This window comes from Aegilops tauschii, chromosome 3, assembly GCF_002575655.3.
Source record: "Aegilops tauschii subsp. strangulata cultivar AL8/78 chromosome 3, Aet v6.0, whole genome shotgun sequence".
Taxonomy (NCBI): Eukaryota; Viridiplantae; Streptophyta; class Magnoliopsida; order Poales; family Poaceae; genus Aegilops; species Aegilops tauschii.
Genome location: NC_053037.3, coordinates 60028487 through 60050174, shown reverse-complemented (window position 1 = coordinate 60050174; position 21688 = coordinate 60028487). Strand labels below are relative to the sequence as shown.

Genomic DNA, 21688 nt, shown 5'->3' with positions numbered 1-21688 from the left:
CGGATGACCGTGTCTCGTCAGGCGGCGTCACGTCAGGCGGCGCTTCAGATCCTAATAAAATTGGGGGAGAATTTCACTTCCCCGGCCTCTGCACCAACTAGGGATGCATACGGCCATTTTAGTATGAGTACCAAGATAAACATGGTCCTCAAATTTTTTTAAATGAGTATCAAGATATTTTTTGATGAGTGATTCCACCGCACACCAAACTTGATCCTCAATAAATAAGGGAAAACCCATGTGCATCACCTGTCAATTCTAGGAATTGAACTCGGGTCGTTAGGCTGCACAACCGCATGCCCAACCACTGAGCCAAGGCTCTCTTTGCACATCTAGTCAAATAGCTGCTCCCAGACAGAAGTTTCAGGCTTCCTGTGCTTTTCAAAAGCAAAAGTTAGGCATTAGTAAGAAAAAGTTGTGCTTCTAGAATCTGAAGAAGATTGAACTCTGTGGTAAACTAGCGTAGGCAACTAGGCATAAGGGAGTAACTGAGTGGTGCCCAAGTATAGGGGAATAATTAAAGAGTGCCCACAATTTATGAATGTCAAAATATTACAGACAGAACAAACGTAAATTCAATAGTCTGTTTTGTGCTCTTAACTTTTCATGGGAAAATATTGTGCAAAACGAAAGTTTTACTGTTCACTAGAGTACAAAGTTAATTTTTTTTCCTTCTGAAGGTGCTAAAATGCTCTATTTAGTTTGAAAACTTGCATGGGTGCAAAAACCTTGAAAACTCATAAGTTTTCTTTTCATTTGAAAACGCCCAAGATGTCTGAACGCCACACTTGTGCGCTGCTGCACCCGGCGAGCAGGAAAACTTGGTGATATACCTAACATAACAAAAGTAAAAAAGACAAAGTAATTCTTTCTAGGTGTGTCTCATATATAGTCATATCTTAACATGAGAACCACCAATGAGGAGGTGTTGCATAGAGTATTAGCCTATCCACGCCACTGCTGAATCGTCAAACTAATCATGTAACCCTGCGTCATCAGCTAGGATCTCTGCAATCTGGAATGTCGGCAGCCATGCTGCATCAGGCACACAGTGTAAACCCTGTTGCTATGATATCTGTCCCGGAGTGACTGCATGTCTGCATCTATCTTATCTTACAGCACTAACAGCAGTCCCAACCTCAAATCTGGCACACTAAAAATATACTCCAGAAAATACTCATCTATATGGACATGATTGAATAATGCAACTCGAGAATCCTCTGCCGCTTGCTCTGAAACTGGAACGGACTGCCGCCACACACCAGCTCTGGTGAAGCAACCTTGGCCAGAGCCAGCCTCACAGCCTCCTTCAGGGAATTCAGTCCAGCACTCCCTGCACTGCCTTCCTCCTCCTTGCAGAGTGTGAAGACATGCTGCACCCTTCCTCCCAGGGAGGACACCTCCGCTCTTAGTGTCCTAAGTCTCAGGCCATGGAGCGCCTGGATGAGCCCGGCGACGAGGTCCGGGCGGTCGTCGCAGCTGACAGACGCCTTAATGTATAGGCGGCTGTTGTCGTCGTCGGCGTCCCCGGCGCAGCAGAATTCGACGGAGACCTCGTCGGTCTCCGGCGGGACGGCCGGCGTCTGCTGCGCGACCTCGCTGGCTCTCCTCTTCAGGTGCCTCACTTGGTCCACCACCCTGCCCAGCAAGGCGGCCTTGTCCATCTGCACAAGGGAAGATAAGAGACATTTTCCTGACAAGTCACATAATATAATACGTAGCAGTCTACTGCGGTACTGTACTTTGTCTTATCGTAGATAGAATTTCAGGGCGAAAAGTCTGATGAAATGCGAGCACTTGTGCGAGTTTTCAATGTTCTTCTTCATAAAGCTCATGTCTGATGCTGACATAAAGGTCGATCAGAATTGTTTGAAGAGAGACTTTTTAATGCAAAGTTAGTTTCTACCAGAAAAGCTGATGAGCTAACGACAACAATCATGTGCAGCTGAGCTTTGTTTGGTTGATGATTCACAGCACTGAAATGGTGAAATGCCTAAGATATTGATGGTGCAAACCTGCTTGGTATCAGGGATCATCCTCCTGAGCGCCGTGAGATGAGCGTTGATCCTCACCCGACGCCGGCGCTCGGCCTCACTGTGGACCTTCAGGGCCCTTGCCTCCGTCGCGGTCCTCCCCGACCCCGTCGTCGACGAGGACGTCGTCGACAGCTCTAGCGGTCCAGCCGGTGGCGCCGAGCTGGCCTGCCGGGTTACCAGAGCCGGACCTCCGCTCACTGTAGGATCACAGGCATCGTATGCCATCAGCTCGTTCCCTCCATGCGGAGATTGGCATGGAGCTGCCATCCAGCTCTTGGACACTCTGCAAGAGCAAGGAAGGAGTGAGACGAAGCGAGTGGATAGGAGGCTCACAATAATTAGTGCGGCGGCGTCTTGTCACCTCATTCTCTTCATATATACACTAGGATGGATACTGGATAGGTAGGAGGCAGATGATGAGCTTGTCTGTGAGAGATGACCGCCCTACATACATACGCATCTCTTTTCTGACATGCATGTGGTTAGTACCCCACTATGCATGGGGATAATATAGGGAGAATTTCGCTGTTTGGATTGGCATGGATTCGGCCAATGGATGAGGTGGCGTGTATGAGTGTGCCATGAGTCGGATATACGTATGTGGAAAGAATCATGCCATGCCAAACCCTTATGAATGCAGTATTGATTACACTGTAGTGTAGTATCTACGTACAGCAGCCAATAAGACATGACGTCATGGTTCTCACTTTCCATGAAATTTCAGCGAAAAATTGGCAAGTTTCAGTTATTACAGTAGGTGCCTAAATGTTTCAGCACTTTCAGAAGGTACACATAGATAAATTTTAAAATAAATCAAAAAAAGTGGCGCACCAAATAATTCTGGAACCAAAATCTGAAGGGAAGCGAGAGTGACCACTGTCTGTTGGCCACAAGATTGGTTGACTAGAATATAATCCTCCGTGCAGTGCCTCTGAGCGCAAGGCGTACTGTTGGTTAAGGGAAGTTATTATGAGGAGCAGTGTCGGCCTTGCCTCATGCAACCACGCCGCGCTCCCTCTCCTTCCACATCTGACCAGCAACTTCATTCACACAGTCCTGCTCAAACTTGCTAATTTTCTCTCTGATCGACGCCATTTCTCGACTGCCTGTGATCAGAACATGTGATGTGAAAGTCAGGAAATGAAACAGTTTTCCCTTTGACTTATGAACACACGAACAGGGTAGACACCAAACACATGCTCTCCTTGCCACCATCACTCGACAATACATTTTCCATGTGAAGTTGGTGTGTCCACACGCACAGCTGCCCGAGAAACAACCGAGTTCAGGGACTGGGCTCACTGGAGAGCACTGCTAGTCGCTAGACGCCTGATCCTCCATCCGGAGGATCTGCTGTGTCTTTTGACGTCCTGCGCGCCTTCTGGATAGGCTAGCTAGCCAGAGTCACCTTCCCTTTTTGAAATTTTTGATGAATCGATCATGGGAACCGGCCGCCTCTTTCGTTGCACTTTCATTATATAGTATATTTTTGTACAGAAAAGGGCATGAAGATTACAATTTGGCAAAGCTGATTACACTCTGATCACTTTGCAAAACCCATTTGTAGCTCGTCTTTTGGACAACCCTTTGTTTCCTCTTTATTTTATGTCCGTTGTATAACTAACATACTGCTCATGCAACATTGATAATTGATCTACTGCAATTCAATTAGGTACACGAGGAGCACTATCTTAGTCAAGTATACAAATTTCAAGCATTATTGAGGAATTCGTTGACACTGATAGTTGCTCGTTTGGTCGGCGAGTAGGGGATTAATTGGCTAATCGGCCGATTAATGAATTAGTCGGACAATTATCAGTTTATCGACTACCGAGTGACCCTATGAGTAGGAATTAATTGGCAAGTTAACTGGTAAATTGGTTGAATTCTTGAACAGGGATTTCAAGCATCATCCGTCTTGAAGGCATTGCTCGGATAAGCTCGGACTAGTTCTTCAGGGTGAAAATCTAGACTCTGGCCTTGGTGGTTGGATCCGGTGACGGCGACGCTTGAGTGTCGTTCCCCTTCTGAAGGCTTTGCCGTTGAAGAATATCGTGGTTCATGTGATGTCATTAGATGATTGGTGCGGATATGATCATTTCTGTAGTTTGTAATCGTGCATCTGATCGCTTTTAGTTTTTTTACTCGCTTACACATAGCTTTGGTCGCTCATGACTTTGCTATTTGTTGGCTTTTTTTTTCTGTGTGTGTGTTGATGTTGGCTGTGTGCATGCTAGTTATGCAGAGGCCGGATGTGTGCTCACTGTGTTTGTATCTTTTTGATGCTCTATATTGAGCCAATAAAATCCACCCTTTATCGAAAAAAAGGGCCAGCATGAAGGGGATCGAGGAAGAGAGCCGAGGGTGGGAAGAAGAGCGTGGTGCCGGTTTCAACCATGATCCACTAGAACAGGTAATTCTCAGAAATTCTATATATCATTCCTTTTTTTTCTTGAGCAACTTCTATATATCGCTCTATGCTATCGTTATGAACACAATTGTCTATAACATTTCAAAGTGGCCGGCCCATTAATCCCTCCATCTGTCCGTGATTCATGGGAAGGCTCAGAAGATTCCATCCGGTTTTGGGGAGCTTCGGACCAAATTTTCTTCTTTCTTTATTTCTCTATCGGTTTTTTCATTCATTCAAGTGGTTTTCCATTTTTTCTCTTTCATTTATTTTCTGTTTTTCTCTTACTTTTTATAAAATTTCCGAAATTTCAAAAAATCTTTAAAATCTTCAAAAAAGTTTCAAATATAAAAAATTGCTCATGTTTTCAAATTTTATTCATCTTTTTCAAAAATTCTTGAAATTTGAAAAATGTTCATGTTTGTAAAAAATGTTTGGAATTTAAACAATCACAGTTTCATGTGAATGTTCAAAATTTCAAAAATTGTTCACATTTTCAAACAATTCTTTCGGGATTCCAGAAAGTTTTCACTTATATAAGACTTGTTCATTTTCTAATTCACATTTTTTCAAAAATTCATGAATATTTTTGAAAATCTGCGAACAATTTTCCAATCCGTGAACATTTCCGAATTAAGTGAAATTTTGTAACCATTTTTTGGATACATGAACTTTTCTCAAATTCCTGAACATTTTCACAATTCTTCATGAACATATTTTGACTGGCCAATATTTTTTTCAATTTGTAAACTTTTTTCCCTGAATTCGTGAACAAGTATTAAATTCATGACAGTTTTTTAATTGTATGTGAACATTTTTTGGATTCACAATCAGTTTCTGAATTTGTAAACTCTTATTAATTCATGAACATTGTTTGGATTCATGAACATTATATTTTTCAATTCGCCAACATCTTTTCAAAACCAAGTCGGACTATATAAAAGTCACACACTAAAATATTGAAAGAAAACTTAAAAATAGAAAAGTGCGCAGGAGCGCTGCCGCCAGTGGCTGGCCCAAGTCACTCATGTCCGGTTTTGTTAAAGCTCTTGAACCTTCTAGAAAGTTCCCAAACCAAGTTTTATTTTCTCCTTTTGCATTTTCATTTTTTTCTTGTTTTCATTTTCGTTTCTTTTTATGTTGATTTTTTCCTCTTTTCTTCCTTTTTCTCGTTTTCGTGAACTTATTTTTTCAAAACCGGGAACATTTTTTGTTTATTGAATTCAAAAATAGTTCATCTAATTCAAAAAATCATGAAATTCAAAGTTTGTTCATCATATTGATATTTTGTTTGCCATAATTTTAAAAAATGCTCATCAAATTAAAAAAACTGTTCTTCCATTTAGAAATTCATCCGATTTTCAAATAATGTTCTTGAATTGAGATTTTTTTTCATCAAGTTGAAAACAATGGTCATCAAATTCGAAATTTGATCATCTGGTAAAAAAATGTTCATCAATATTGAAAAATTGGTGATGAAAAAATTCAATTTGTTTTCATGAAAACACAAAAAATGTTGATCAAAACTAGAAATTTTCTTTATATTTTGAAAATATCAATATTTTTTCCATTCATGAAAATATTTTGAATTGGCGAATATTTTCTGAATTTGTGTACTTTTTATTATATATAGGAACATATTCTTAATTGTACATGAACATATTTTGGATTCACAATCGTTTTTTGAATTTGTGAATATTTTTAAAATTGATGAACATTTTTTATATTCATGAACATTATTTCTCAAATTCTGCAACATCTTTTCAAAACCCAGTCGGAATATATAAAAGTCACACACTGAAATATTGAAAGAAAATTATCTCTCCCATTGCAATGTGCGGGCATATGTGCAAGTGGAGACACACACATAGTGCCGTAGCCAGGATATAGCTACGCCCCAGACCAGCTTCGTTGAAACCGTAAATATTGTAGCTACAGTAGGCTACAGTAGCTAAAGTATACTGAGTGTTTTAGTTCCATGCCTCAGGCCATGGCCGGGCAGTCCAGGGTCTGGCTACACACACACACACACACACAAATTCATGTTACAATATTCGATGGAGACCTCGTCGGTCTCCGGTGGGACTGCCGGCGTTAGCTGTGCGGCCTCCGTGGCTCTCCTCTTCAGCAGAATTCGATGGAGACCTCGTCAGTCTCCGATGGAACTGCCGGCGTTAGCTGTGCGGCCTCGGTGGCTCTCCTCTTCACGTGCCTCACTTGGTCCACCACCCTGGCTAGCAAGGCGGCCTTGTCCATCTGCACAAGGGAAGATAAGAGACATTTTTCTGACAAGTCACATAATAGCAGTGTACGTACCGCAGTGCCCTACTTTGTCTTATCGTAGAATTTCAGGGTGAAAAGTCTGATGAAATGGAGTAGGGCGTTTTGATGCCCAGACTCATCTGCACCCGGTTAGAAAAAATTCGTAAAAAATTCAAAACAAATTCAAAAAATTCTCAATAAAATTTGTGTGGTAGACAATTTGATGCGTGAGGCCCGCTCCAAATTTCAAGTCATTTGGACATATGAGCAGCTCTCAGCAAAAAAGACAAATCGGGCCAAAATAGTACTGTGGTGTTGTACTTTGTCTTATATCATAGATAGAATTTCAGGGTGAAAAGTCTGATGAAATGTGAACATTTGTGCGAGTTTTCAATGATCTTCTTCATAAAAGCTCATGTCTGGTGCTGACATAAAGATCAATCAGAATTGTTTGAAGAGAGACTTCTTAATGCAAAGTTAGTTTCTACCAGAAAAGCTGATCACCTAACGACAATAACTACGTGCAGCTGAGCTTTGTTTGGTAATGCTTCATAACACTGAAATGGCTAAGATATTGTTGCGAAAGGCTTCACAATCACAAAACCGAAGGGTTGGCGCAAACCTGCTTGGTATCATGGATCATCCTCCTGAGTGCCATGAGATGAGCATTGATCCTCACCCGACGCCGTCACTGATTTATAAAGCTTATTTAATTATGATTTTCCAAAGTTTCTATTCAGAAAGAAGCTTTGTGAAGGAGGTGCAAGCTAGGCATATCCAAATGAGTTTCCATTTTGCATGATCCCTCATATCATCATATCATAGCCCTCCACCAAAGTAGAGCTCATGTCATGCCTCCATGTGAGCTCATCTTCAATTCTTTGATTCTGTCCAAAATTTCAGTTTGTGAAGCAAGTATATTTTATGTTGCTCCATTATGGCTGCCAAATTTTCTAGGCCTTCCATTATCCATATAACCTACCTCCACCCATTTTGGGCATGGTTCATCAAGCCATTATTCCTCTAGAATTTTTGCAAGTTTCTGTCCAGAGGAGATGTTTGTGAAGCAAGTACCAGTTTGGCTTGACCAATTGGTGTGAGACTTTTTGAGCATCTTCATAGGACCAAATGACTTTGCCTTGCCCAATTTGAGCTCAATTTGACTCTCCATGTGATTGCACCTTCCTGATCAAGTTTCTGGACCAGATTATGCAGTTGCAAAGCAAGTGCATTAAATCTTGGTCCATTTCCTGCCAAACTCCCCAGTATGGTATTTCTTCCTAACCCAAACACCCACGACAAACCTTTTGGATCCAACCAAGTCCCTGTAAATCAACAGTATACGATCAAGTTTACTGCAGTAAACTTCAGAGGGTTCTTACCATTTAACCAGAGCGTGTTTCGTCGAACTACCACCTCAGTTGCAACCTCCCCAGGAAGGAAAAACCACCAGACATTGTTTGGCCGGCCGTGTACCACTGTGTGCACCAGTGCACGCGGTGATCACGAGTTTTGGCATGCAATGCGCGCGCTCTGCTGGCGTTGGCCGCGTCCAGAGCGTCTTCTTGCTCGGGCCCCTCCCTTGCTCGGCGTCTCAGCTAGCACGGGCATGTCCCCTAGATTCCTCTAGTCGTCGCCGTTCCCCTGGACCCCTATCCCCCTCCGTCCGCTTCCTCACCGACGCAAGCCGCCGCGCGCCCACGGACGAACAGTGGCGGTTTTGGCTAGGAGCTCGCCGTCTTCTTCCTCCCTGCGCTCCCTTGGCCGTCTCCTCCCCGTGAGCTCTCCCCTGTGCCTCCCTCGTCGCCTGCCTCCGAGCTCATGCGCGTGCACACGCGTCCGCGGCGCCGGCCACGCGTCCGCGGCGACAGCACGGCACACCCCTCCCCGCGGCTATATAAGCCCACCCCGAGGCCTCTCTGTTAGGGGCACACTATGGATCTCACGATAAGTAGCAACAATCTCTCGCGGATACAAGTTTGCAGAGAGACTTCTTAATGCAAAGTTGGTTTCTACCAGAAAAGCTGATCAGCTAACGACAATAATTATGTGCAGCAGAGCTTTGTTTGGTTGATGCCTCACAGCACTGAAATGGTGAAATGGCCAAGATATTGATGGCGCAAACCTGATTGGTATCAGGGATCATCCTCCTGAGCGTCGTGAGATGAGCGTTGATCCTCACACGACGCCGGCGCTCGGCCTCGCTGTGGACCTTCAGGGCTCTTGCCTCCGTCGCGGTCCTCCCCGACCCCGTCGTCGACAGCTCCGGCGGCCCGGCCGGTGGCGCCGAGCTGGCCTGCCGGGGCAGCGGAGCCGGGCCTCTGCTCACCGTAGGATCACATGCATCGTATGCCATCAGCTCGTTCCCTCCTTGCGGGGATTGGCATGGAGGTGCCATCCAGCTCCTGGACACTGCAAGAACAAGGAAGAATGTGAATTTCTGGTGATGAACCAGAAGAAGGAGAAGAAGAAGTAGAAGTGGGAGTGAGGCGAGGCGAGTTGATAGGAGGCTCACAATAATTAGTGCGGCGGCGTCTTGTCACCTCATTCTCTTCATATATAGACTAGGATGGATACTGGATGGTAGGAGGCAGATGATGAGCTTGTGTGTGAGAGATGACCTGACCGCCCTACATACGCATCTCTTTTCTCACATGTGGTTAGTACCCCACTGTGGGGATAATATTGGGGAAATCTCGCTGTTTGGATTGGCATGGATTTGGCCAATGGGTGAGGTGGCGTGTATGAGTGTGCCGTGAGTCGGATATACAGTATGTATGTGGAAAGAATCATGCCATGCCAAACCCTTATGAATGTAAGTATTGATTACACTGTAGTGTAGTATCTACGCACAGCAGCCTATAAGGCATGATGGGATGGTTCTGGCTTTCAATGAAATTTCAGCGAAAAATTGGCAAGTTTCAGTTATTTCAGTAGGTGCCTAAATGTTTCAGCACTTTCAGAAGGTACACATAGATAAATTTTAAAATAAATCGAAAAAAGTGGCGCTGCAAACATTTCTGGAACCAAAATCTGAAACCGGCACGAGCGACCACTGTCTGCTCACAAGATTCGTTGACTGGAATATAATCACGACGCCTGCTGTTGGTTAAGGGAAGTCATTATGAGGAGCAGTGTCGGGCTTGGCCTCTTGCAACCACGCCGCGCTCCCTCTCCTTCCACATCTGACCAGCAACTTCATTCACACTGTTCAGCTCAAACCTGATAATTTTCCGATCGACGCCATTTCTCGACTGCCTGTGATCCTCAGAACGTGTGATGTGAAAGTCAGGAAATGAAACAGTTTTCCCTTTGACTTGTGAACAGACGAACAGGGTGGACACCAGAGCGGGCTCTCCTTGCCATAATCAGTTGACAGTAGATTTTGGTTGTGAACTTGGAGTGCCCACACGCACAGCTGACCGAGAGTGTTCTGTTTCGGGGACTGGACTCACTCGAGACCACTGCTAATAAGTCGCCAGAGGCAACACCACTCTGTCTGCTTAACACGATAATAACCGTGTCAGAACTCGCATGAAATCTTCATGTGCATCTAGTCCAACTTGTACGCCTGACCTCCATGGTTTCAAAGAGAGGATCTGATGGATCTTCTGACGTCCTGCGCGCTTTCTGGATAGGCTAGAGTCGCCTTTTCTTTTTGAATGAAAATTTGATGAAACGATCATGGGAACCGGCCACCTCAAATTGCGATCGCACTTTTCTTTTTCTTTTTTTATAGAACAAAGGCCATGAACATTACGATTTGCCAAAGTGATCAAAGAGATTGCACTTTTATCACTTTGGGAAACCCTTTTGCAGCTCTTCTTTTGAACAACCGTTTGTTTCCACTTTATGTTGTTGTATAACTAGTTTAGTGCTCACGCAACATTGATAATTGATCAGCTGCAATTCAATTAGGTACGGGTCTTGTTCAGGGAGTGGTGTCTGGCCATATAATATATGAATTTTAATTACCGTTCGTGTTAGCGTCCCACTTGCTAACCAATCAACATAACAAGATTACAGAGTTTGAGGTAGCTAATTCCAGATGCAGGGGTAGCATGAAGGGGATCGGAGAAGAGAGACGGAGGTGGGAGAGAAGAGCCTGGTGCCGGTTTCAGCCTCCTCCCTAACTACATATGGGAGCTCCTATTCAGCAACTTATGCGTTGAATAGGAATGAAAGCGCACCTCCCGCTTCCCCCGCACGTGTTTTTTTGGCCAACCAATGTGCGGGGTGGGACGCCCCCTTTTTTTTTTTTTCATTTTTTACTCTTTAAAATAATCTGAGATTTCAAAAAACTTCCATTTTTAAATGCAAATTTTGAAAAAAATGTTTGAGATATCATAAAATGTTTGTGAATTCCAAAATTGTTCGTGGATTCAAAAATGTTCGTGATTTTTTTAAAAAAATAGATATTGAAAAAAGTTCATGATTTCGAAAAAAAGTTTGGGAAATAAAAAAATTCATGATTCCGAAAATATGTTTGAATATTCCAAAAATGTTCATGAATTTTTAAAATTGTTCAAAATGTTAACAAACTTCAAAATTGTTCCCAAATTTGACAAAAATTCATAATGCCGGAATAGAGACTCTACCATACAAGCCTCCTTGGGTCGGCCCAATATGAAATGTAGCCAACGCAGGCGTATGCGTTTGGTAGTTCAGAAAAGGATGAATAATTACTAAACCTAAATATGGCAGTGGAAAAACATGCGAGCTGGGAATGAATCTCAGGGAAAGGGGATACATCTACGATTGGAAGAAGATGCTAGAACTGCTACCGCACAACTTCAGTACTGCTTTTGGATTGAACTAAGCGTAGATGGAAAAGATAGGATGAACTTGGACGAACACATCGTCCCCCGACGAACTAGGGCAGCCTAATGCAGATTGGAAATGAGGAGAAGCGAGTACCTGGTGGTGCTTGACGGACAGCGGAGTGGCGCCGCGATCTCTGGTCAAGGTCAGGTTGATGCAGCGGCCAGGTTGGAGCTGTTGGAGAAGGTCGACGACGGCGGCAGAGCACATGCGGCAGTGGTCGGCGCGAGGAAGACGAAGAAGAGAGAGGGATGGGGGTAAAAGTCTCAGGCCATGGAGCGCCTGGATGAGCCCGGCGACGAGGTCCGGGCGGTCGTCGCAGCTGACAGAGGCCTTAATGTACAGGCGTCTATCGTCGTCGTCCGTGTCCCCGGTGCAGCAGAATTCGTCGGAGACCTCTTCGGCCTCCGGCGGGACGGCGGGCCTTAGCTGTGCGGCCTCGCTTGCTCTCCGCTTCAGATGCTTCACTTGGTCCACCACCCTGGCCAGCAAGGCGGCCTTGTCCATCTGCAGAAGGGAAGACAAGAGACATTCTTCTGACAAGTCGCATAATAGCAGTCTACTGCGGTGCTGTACTTTGTCTTATATCATAGATAGAATTTCAGGGTGAAAAGTCTGATGAAATGTGAACATTTGTGCGAGTTTTCAATGATCTTCTTCATAAAAGCTCATGTCTGGTGCTGACATAAAGGTCAATCAGAATTGTTTGAAGAGAGACTTCTTAATGCAAAGTTAGTTTCTACCAGAAAAGCTGATCAGCTAACGACAATAATTATGTGCAGCTGAGCTTTGTTTGGTTGATGCTTCACAACACTGAAATGGTGAAATGGCTAAGATATTGATAGCGCAAACCTGCTTGGTATCAGGGATCATCCTCCTGAGCGCCGTGAGATGAGCGTTGATCCTCACCCGACGCCGGCGCTCGGCCTCGCTGTGGACCTTCAGGGCCCTTGCCTCCGTCGCGGTCCTCCCCGACCCCGTCGTCGACGAGGACGTCGTCGACAGCTCCGCTCACTGTAGGATCACAGGCATCGTATGCCATCAGCTCATTCCTTCCTTGCGGAGGCTGGCATGGAACTGCCATCCAGCTCTTGGACACTGCAAGAACAAGGAAGAATGTGAATTTCTGGTGATGAAGCAGACGGAGGAGAAGAAATGGAAGCGGGAGTGAGACGAGGCGAGTGGATAGGAGGAGGCTCACAATAATTAGTGCGGCGGTGTCTTGTCACCTCATTCTCTTCATATATAGGATAGATATGTAGGAGGCAGATGATGAGCTTGTGTGTGAGAGATGACCTGACCGCCCTACATACATACGCATCTCTTTTCTCACATGTGGTTAGTACCCCACTATGGGGATAATATTATGGACGCGTCTAGCGAGCAGCCGTGCGCTCGCTAGCGCTCCTCGGCAGCCGGCTGTATTAGAAAAATTTATGTCCCATCTCCTGATTAGGAAAGTCCGCTTGACTTCTAGAAGACCAAAATCGAAAAGTATCTCCCAACGCACTTCCTTTATGCTGGCCCAACTTCTTTTCCATGTGCTCTGACATGCCAGTAATAAAGTAAAAAAGACAATTAATTGCATTCCAAAAAATTCAAAAAGCTATAACTTTTGAATTACATGTCAAAATTAAAATTCGTTTTCATCGTTGAAACCCTCGCGACGAGATCTTTAAAACCAGGCCCCATTTATATATGTTTCGATGAACTTTTTTCATTGCCAACTGGTTGTACTAGATGATGCAACTTTTATACTATGAGATGCAACTATTTTTTAAACCAACGTTTGTGCTACCGCAATCAACTATAATACTGTGTGGTGCAATTTTAGTCCTACATGAACCAACTTCACGTAATGAGCAACTTCATCTGTTGTCTCGTCCACCTGCCTAGTAGACGATGTGCAACTCCATGTGCCGCTCGGCCAACTGCTAATAGTTGATGTGCATCCCCCCTACCTCGTGGATGTGCATTTTTCACCTCCCGCGTCTGGCTGATGGCCGTTGGCTCGCTTGCGCTCGCAAGCGGCCGGCCAGATAAGGAAAACTTCATCCCCCAGTTTCCAAAAAGGAAAGCGTCCTTCCGACACGCGAAAACCACGAAACAGAAACAGCATGCCCGGTCGCTATCGAGTGACCCCACTACCCTCCAGAAGCTTCCTACATCTCCCTCGCCCACACCTCCTCCTCCACGGCGTCTCCTTCTTCTCCATAATAAAAGGGGATCCCATCCTGGATCCAAAAACCTACAGAGCCGCTATGGCAAACCAAACAAGGTGATTTTTTTTGGCAAGAACTGAAGTGGTAACAAGAGGGAGGAGAGAGGCGTACCAGGCAGCATCAATCAAGGTAAGTTCCCTTCTGGCTCCAGATCCTCCCTTTTTCACTTTTCCTTCCCCTTTGCCTCTGGATCTACCACCGATCTTCTCCATAATTGGAGGGAGTAGCAACAGTAATCTGTTGTCTGTGTAATTAAACACCACTCTGTGCAAGTAGACCCAGTAGCAAAACCAACTTCTGCCTGGATGTGCGCAAATAGACACAAGGGAGTAGTTTTGCAAAAAAATGTGCAACAAACAACCCAGACTAGAAATATGAAGTGGATGTAGTGTCTGTGCAAATATAAGCCCATATTTGTGCAACTAAATCATGTATCCTAGCCAACTTTTCCTGCAATGTGTGCAACCAACAACCAAAACTATAAAGGAGTAAATATATGTGCACACTAAGCATTAATCCAAGGACAACTTTCCTGTAAAATATATGCAACAAACAGCCCAGACTAGAAAGATGGACTGGGTGTACTGTTTGTGCAAAAAGAAGCACATATTTGTGCAACTAAGCCATTGGTCCATAAACAACTTTCCTGCAACATGTGTGCAAAAAAAAACATCCCAAACTAGAAAGATGGACTGGTTGTACTGTTTCTAAACATATTTGTGCAACTAAGCATGGGTCCAAGCCAACCTTTTTATGTAAATGTGCAACAAAACAGCCCAGACTGGAGACCATCTGTTCGAATCTTTTGGTTGTTGGTTGCACACATTGAAGGAAAAGATGGTTTTGGATTCATGTTTAGTTGGCACAAATATGGGCTTCTATTTGCATAGACACTACATTCAGTCCATCTTTTCCTGCAAAAAATGTGTACAACCAACACACAGACTAGATGAAACTAAAAAAGACTGGGTTTGCTGTCTGCAAATATAAACATATCACTGTGCAACTAAACTTGTATCCAAAGCCCAACTTTTGCTGTAAATGTGTGCAGCAAAGAAACCAGACTAGAAAACGCACACGAACAGTATTAAAAACGAGCGTACAAATAGGCTTGTCTCACAAATTGCAATAGGGGGAATATGTTCTATAGGATGTTACTAAAAGTGAAACAGAAAAGAAGACGAAATTCTTTTTTCTTGTCATCAGAAAAAGGTGCCAAAGGTGATCACATTCCGACGTGATAACCCGCGGTTTTGCAAAACAAAAGGAGCCAAAGGTGATTAGTTAACACTACACACAAAATATTTGTTCTTCTTCAGAAAAACCGGATAAAAAAGGTTGACGATGCCAACTCGATATTATGTTAGTTGTGCAACTACAAAATGTGGATGCCAACTGAAATAGTTACTTTTGTGCAACTAGAAAGGTTGAGGATGTCAACTAGTTAGATGCTATTGTGTAACTAGAAAATGCTCAGGATGCCAACTAATTAAATACTCATGTGAAACTAGTAAGGTTGAGGGTGCCAAGTCATTAGATACTCTTGGGCAACCCTCAAAAATTTGAAGATGGGACTAAAAAATAGTTATTCTTGTGTAACTAGAAAGGCTGAAGATGTCAATTAGTTGGATACTGTTTGTGCAAGTAGAAATGTTGTGGATGCCAACTAATTGAATACTCTTGTGCAATTATAAATCTTAAGGATGCCAATTAATTAGATAGTCTTGGTAAAAGAAATATTCAACACTTGCATGACCAATCAAAAAATTGCACATTCAGGTTTCAGGCTTCTAGAAGAAAATGTTGAGGGTGTCAACGTAGCTACAAAAAGACTGAGGATGTCAACTAGTTGGATGGTATTGTGCACCTCTCCTTCACCAACCATTCAAAACAACTTGGATAAGGGGACCTGCCTAGTTGCAAAAAAGGTGGGCGATGAGGCCTACTTGTAGGACGACATGCTTTCAGTTTATAGTAGTGTTGTACAAGTTTTCATAGTCATATCCAACCGAGAACTACTATATGCGCAACTACAATACTGCAGATGCCAACAAAAAATGTGACTAGCAAAAATAGATCGACTTAAGCAAATCCCTACCAGTAGGATGTGCAACTTTGACAACAGCCCTGACCAACTGCATGGTAGTCAATGTGCAACTCTGAAAATATGGTTGTGCAACTCTTTCTATGCTCTTCAGAAAATTCAAGATTGATAATTTACAGAACATACAAGCGTTATAGTGTTAGCTGACTAAAGAAAACACTTATTTCAAGCGGTCGCACGTGTGCGACTATACCAACGAGAGTGAGCAACTTCATGGTCGTGCGTGTGCAACATTCTTCCAGTTTACAGTAGTAGTTGGCCGCGTGTCTAACTATACTTAAGTAATACAAGCGTGAGATATCATGTGTGCAACTACAACTATTGTGGATGCCAACCAAAATGTGACTAGCAAAAATAAATTAACTTAAGCGAAAACATCATCTAGCCAATTTAATATCACCGTATTGTGCAACTTCCCGATAATTATATTCAACCGAGACTACTATAGTGCAACTAGACTAGTAGTATTTCACAGTTTACTCAAAAAAAGGCACTACAACATGTAAGATCGTAGATCAGAGAAATAAAGGTGAGAGAGGATTAGATCCAGGCGCAAAATTGATCGCTCCAATGAGGAGCCTAGTGACGGCCAGGTACATGATCCTGTTCTTGTAAAGGAACGATACCAAATCCGGCAGCGGCTGCTCAAACGCTGTTCCCCTCAGGAATGAGATAACCTACCAAGCAAGAATACGACAATCAAATTACTCAGTTGGACGGTCGAGCATAGCAACTTAAAATACAAATTGATGTACCAAATGCAGAATAATCCCATGTCAGGTATAGATGCATCAGATCAAATACCAGAAACAAAAAAGCAAATGATGTTTCTGAATTGAGATACACAGTAAGGATTGGTCAGTACTGCATCAGGATTCTGTTGATCGCTTAGCTTGCTCGTACATGTTCTTAATTCTTTTCCAGGCATCCATTGCAACTATGGAGAGAGAGAGGAGAGGCCGCAGGGAGCACCCACACGACCTCCATGTAGCCGAGTGTCGGGGGGAGAGGTGGTGGTGTTGGTGGTGCACGGCCGTCCGTGTGGATGTCGTCAATGGCGGAGGAGGCAGCCGGGTTCACGTGGTGGTGGCGCGACACCGTGGCCCGATCCAGATGAGGCGGGTCTTGGACCTCATACCTGGAGCTCGTGGGGGAGGCGAGTGCTAGGGCCTCGTCTTCACCGTTGTAGAGGGGATGGAGGGACGAGCAGGGAGGGCCATGGCCTGGATCCATGGCTCCACGGCGGCCTAGACCGCATCGTTGCCGGGGAGGGTCCGGGTGGGGGATCTCGGGGTCGAGCTAGAGGAGGAGGCCAGCATGTGGATGCGGTCATGTGGATCTGGTGAGGGCCGCGCTCGGAGGAGGCGCTCGGAGGAGCTGGCGGCGATTGGATCCAGATGAATTTGGGAAGATGCGAGAGACAACAGGGTGGATGGTGGGCTCGGCCGGCTGGCCGGAGTGGGATGACGGGTGGGTGGGCTCCCGACCAGATGACACCTAAAGTGGGAATGAATGCGTGTGATTGAAATCGTGCGGTTTACAGCGGGCCGCTCGGTCTCGCAAAAAAGTGCGCGTGCACTTTTGAGATTTCGGGTAATATTATAGGGGAAATCTTGCTGTTTGGATTGGCATGGATTCGGCCAATGAGTGAGGTGGCGTGTATGAGTGTGCCATGAGTCGGATATACGTATGTGGAAAGAATCATGCCATGCCAAACCCTTATGAATGTATTGATTATACTGTAGTGTAGTATCTACGCACAGCAGCCTATAAGGCATGATGTGATGGTTCTGGCTTTCCATGAAATTTCAGCAAAAACTTGGCAAGTTTCAGTTATTTCAGTAGGTGCCAAATCAGTCGACAATAGATTTGTGGCCGCATGCATCGCCCAGATGCAGAGGCCGAAGGTCATCCTCCTTTTCAAAAAAAAAGTCGACAATAGATTTTGCTTGTGAACTTGGAGTGCCCACACGCACAGCTAACCGAGAGTGTTCTGTTTCAGGGAGTGGACTCACTGGAGACCACTGCTAATAAGTCGGTAGAGGCGACACCACTCTGTTTGCTTAACACGACGATAATAACCATGTCAGAACTCGCGTGAAATCTTCATGTGCATCTAGTCCAACTTGTACGCCTGACCTCCATGGTTTCAAAGAGAGGGGCCCTCCGACGCCCAACCTCGATCCGAAGGATCTGCTGTATCTTTTGACGTCCGGCGCGTCTTCTGGATAGGCTACTACCTAGCTAGAGGCACCTTTTCTTTTTGAATGAAAATTTGATGAAACGATCATGGGAACCGGCCACCTCAATTGCGATTGCCCTTTGATTTTCCTTTTTATAGAACAAAGGCCATGAAGATTATTCAAAGGACGAAGTAATCAAACAGATTGCACTTTTATCACTTTGCAAAACCCTTTTGTAGCTCTCTTTTGGACAACCATTTGTTCCACTTTATGCTGTTGCATAACTAGTTTTACTGCTCATGCAACATTGATAATTGATCAACAGAAATTCAATTAGGTATGGGTCTTGTTCAGGGAGTGGTGTCTGGTCATATGATATATGAATTTTAATTACCATTCATGTTAGCGTCCCACTTGCTAACCAATCAAGAGGTAGTTAATTCGAGATGCACGGGTAGCATGGAGGGAATTGATGAAGAGAGACAGAGGTGGGAGAGAAGAGCTTGGTGCCGGTTTCAGCCTCCTCCTAGCTACATATGGGAGCTCCTATTCAGCGACTTATGCGTTGAATAGGAAGGAAAGCGCACCTCCCGCTTCCCCTGCACGTGTTTTTCGGCCAACCAATGTGCGGGGTGGGACGCCCCCTTTTTTATTTTTTACTCTTTAAAATAATCTGAGATTTCAAAAAACTTCCATTTTTTAAATGCAAATTTTGGAAAAAATGTTTGAGATTTCATAAAATGTTTGTGAATTCCAAAATTGTTTGTGGATTCACAAATGTTCGTGATTTTGAAAAAAATAGATATTAAAAAAAGTTCATGATTTCGAAAAAAAGTTTGGGAAATAAATAAAATCATGATTTCGGAAATATGTTTGAATATTCCAAAAAATCATCAATTAAAAAATGTTCGTGAATTTTAAAATCATGCCCAAATTTCAAAAATTGTTTCTGTAGTAATCTTCATAGAAGTCACCACCATGTCCTGGAAGCTGAACATGATCATCCGGAAACAGACGGTCCTGTGGAGCCTGCGGTCCATAGGGACTCGGGTGTGGCCTTGGTCCAACAAACGGTGGCAGACGGGGTCCACGAGGAGGGGTGATGCCTCCTACATCACGCCATTCCATACATTCTGGCAGACCAGATCGCACGGGGTATATGTCCCTTATGTCCATAAACCCAGCTTGCACGGCAGGTGCAAACCGTGTCAGGGTGGCCCAGTGATCAGCACGAGCATTAAAGAGCTCCATTCGCAAGGCACGATTCTCACGGTCCTTGTCCTCAAGCATCTCGGTGGTGGTACGGAGTAGTGAGCCCTCATGGGTAGAATCACAGTAAGTGGCCTGATAGTACCCCTGTGCCCCAGGGAGTGCTGCTGGCATATAGCAGAAGTCGGTGTTCTGAAGCAAGGCAGTTCTGGCTCGCATGATAGTCATCATTGAGTAAGCTGCGTCCTTCACGGACATCTCGACAGTAACCCCAAGTCCATAAGAGCAATGGAGGGGTTCAGTGGCTCCAGGGTAGGATGGGTAAATCCTGACTGTGCAAAGATATTGGCTTTGATTAAAGTCTCGAAACTGCTCCTCGACGGTATACTCAGGATACCAACGATAGCCTGTCTCAACCATCACTCGGACCAACATGGCCGTGTGACCAGGTACGCCGATGCACCGGGTCAGACGAACCACTTGGTTCTGGGAACGGGTGGCCATCTGAAAGCACGAAATAATGCAAGGCATTTAGTATTTCTAGGAGAATTTGGACAGCATAACGGCTGTAAATGCTCGAAAAAGGATTTGAGACATTCGCAACAGTTTGTAGTACCACTCAACAACATCATGTCAGAGTTCTGGTTCAACCGACAACATACTAGGGTAGTAGAAACTGAACCGAAGCATGGAACCAACAATCCTATAAGTTACTACGGATTAGTAACACGTGAACCTGATAGAGAGGAGAGAGCCTAGTCCTTAACCCGCGTAGAATGAGAAGAGTATGACTCAGATCAGAGGGCATGAGGTAAAGGAGTAAAAGCACCTTACGTTCCCTCCCACAATCAATTCCCCTACATATAACTAAAGCATTTCTAGACTCGACATCGACCAGTTTGGCTTATCGCACCTACAGGCAGTCCGGCTCTGATGCCAACGCTGTCAGGACCCCGATTCCAAATCACACCGATCTAGCCTGTAACACCTCATATAACATTGCGGCCTCACCCACGGTACTCCCACGGGTGTCGCCTTACCATGGCCCGGGACCGTTTGCGCCTTTTGGCTCACGTATATGATAATGTCGCTAGCATCCATATGACAGAGAACCCGGGCCGACATGGCTAGTCGTGAACCCAAAGCGGCACTAACGTATGGGGACAGGCATACATGAATCAACATCGAACGTGTCGGTCAGCAGCGTGTGAGTCCGGGCTGTAGCACTGGGCTAACAGGACTCCGGGAACCCGGGCTGTAGCAGGCTAGGCAGGACTCCGGATGTCACCGCGTGACATTTCCCCGAAGGGACAGACACAGGAACGATATGATTCACATGCCGGCCAGTCAAGTGTCCAGAGCAGTAGTGCTGGGCTAGCAGGACTCCGGTGAACCGGGCTGTAGCGGACTACTATGGCTCAAGGAGGCACCAGACTACATTTCCCCATAAGAGAGGCTGCTAAAGATAAACAACTAGATTGTCGGATCCCACACATACCAAGCATTTCAAACATACACACAATATGCTCGATATGTGCAAATACAACATGGCATCACAACAAAACTCTACAACTCAAGTACTTTATTTAAAGGGCTCCGGAGAGCCTTACATAACTTGTTCATACAGATAGGGGTCACATGACCCGACACTCAAGTCATACAATCATACAAGCACATGCGGAAGCAAACTGTCTGGGTACAGACACTAGAAAGAAAGAAGGCTTGACGAAGCCTGTCTATCTACATAGGCCCTTCACAAGCCTAGATCACCACCTGGGTGGCGCGTCACTCGTCGTCGTTGAGTTCTACGTAGAACCCATCAGAAGGGGCGGTGTTGTCGTCTGAAAACAGTAATTAAAGCAACATGAGTACAAAGGTACTCAGCAAGTCTTACAACAGATCCTACTATACATGTTCATTCTCAAGAAGGTAGTGGGGTTATTGCAGCAAGCCAGCTTTGACTCTTGGCTAAGCTATCCTACGATACACCACTTGTGAAATAGTTTTCGCACACGAGTCCACTAATCACCAACTCAATACTCCACCGTGGATCCTCCCTCGTCACCCAACGAGAGGGCCATCCGCGGTACTCACACTTATCTTGAGGCTTTTAGTAGTATCCATTTACTTGTCTATGAACTGCATAAGCGACCAAGTAGTCCTTTACCGCGGACGCGGCTATTCGAATAGTTTCATACCCTGCAGGGGTGTACTTCGTCACACACGCTCTCACCACTTATCGTCGCTACACGACGTGTACTCGGCAACCTTCAAGCGGAAGCCCAACGTGGGTGTCGGCCACAACCTACCTAAACACTCGAGTCTCTAGTCCAGGTTTATCGCCTATTTAGGTTCCATCCGCAGGGAGTCCGGCCGAGGTTTCCACATACGGCCCCAAACGATGTGTGCAGGGTTCCCGGACACCAAACGGGCGACTCGGT

The 21688-nt window shown here is 44.8% G+C and overlaps 2 protein-coding genes across 9 annotated transcripts; both read right to left on the bottom strand.

Moving 5' to 3' along the window:
* Window positions 1–848: 848 nt before the first annotated feature.
* LOC109777534 (putative transcription factor bHLH107) lies at window positions 849–2521 on the bottom strand. The gene is made up of 3 exons (XM_020336155.4): window positions 2398–2521; window positions 2016–2319; window positions 849–1664 (listed from the first exon to the last, which is right to left on the bottom strand). The coding sequence occupies exons 1-3, from the start codon at window positions 2409–2411 to the stop codon at window positions 1182–1184; spliced, it is 801 nt and encodes a 266-aa protein (XP_020191744.1). The 5' UTR covers window positions 2412–2521; the 3' UTR covers window positions 849–1181.
* Window positions 2522–6249: 3728 nt separating this feature from the next.
* LOC109777536 (transcription factor bHLH51-like) lies at window positions 6250–17272 on the bottom strand. Of its 8 annotated transcripts, none has more exons than XR_012204287.1 (7): window positions 16721–17271; window positions 12731–16532; window positions 12382–12627; window positions 11626–12036; window positions 8834–9120; window positions 6763–6848; window positions 6250–6702 (listed from the first exon to the last, which is right to left on the bottom strand). XR_012204287.1 is itself a non-coding variant. In XM_073510014.1 (6 exons), exons 4-6 carry the CDS (start codon window positions 12400–12402, stop codon window positions 6571–6573), a joined length of 564 nt encoding a protein of 187 aa, XP_073366115.1. In that variant the 5' UTR covers window positions 12403–12627; window positions 12731–13075; window positions 13863–16532; window positions 16721–17260; the 3' UTR covers window positions 6250–6570. The 8 variants fall into 8 exon arrangements, 2 of the variants coding, with proteins under 2 accessions (XP_073366115.1, XP_073366116.1); XR_012204288.1 differs by having other exon boundaries at window positions 6776–6848; XR_012204286.1 differs by having other exon boundaries at window positions 6763–9120; window positions 16721–17272.
* Between the last annotated feature and the right edge of the window lie 4416 nt (window positions 17273–21688).

Excerpts from the sequence above, each read along its gene's own strand:
- LOC109777536 (XM_073510014.1), bottom strand. The coding sequence starts at position 12,402 with ATGATCCCTGATACCAAGCAG. Across the intron at positions 12,037-12,381 it reads TGATCCCTGATACCAAGCAG|ATGGACAAGGCCGCCTTGCT; the intron begins GTTTGCGCTATC and ends TCCCTTCTGCAG. Across the intron at positions 6,703-11,625 it reads TGTCCGTCAAGCACCACCAG|ATGGACAAGGCCGCCTTGCT; the intron begins GTACTCGCTTCT and ends TCCCTTGTGCAG.
- LOC109777534 (XM_020336155.4), bottom strand. Across the intron at positions 1,665-2,015 it reads TGATCCCTGATACCAAGCAG|ATGGACAAGGCCGCCTTGCT; the intron begins GTTTGCACCATC and ends TCCCTTGTGCAG.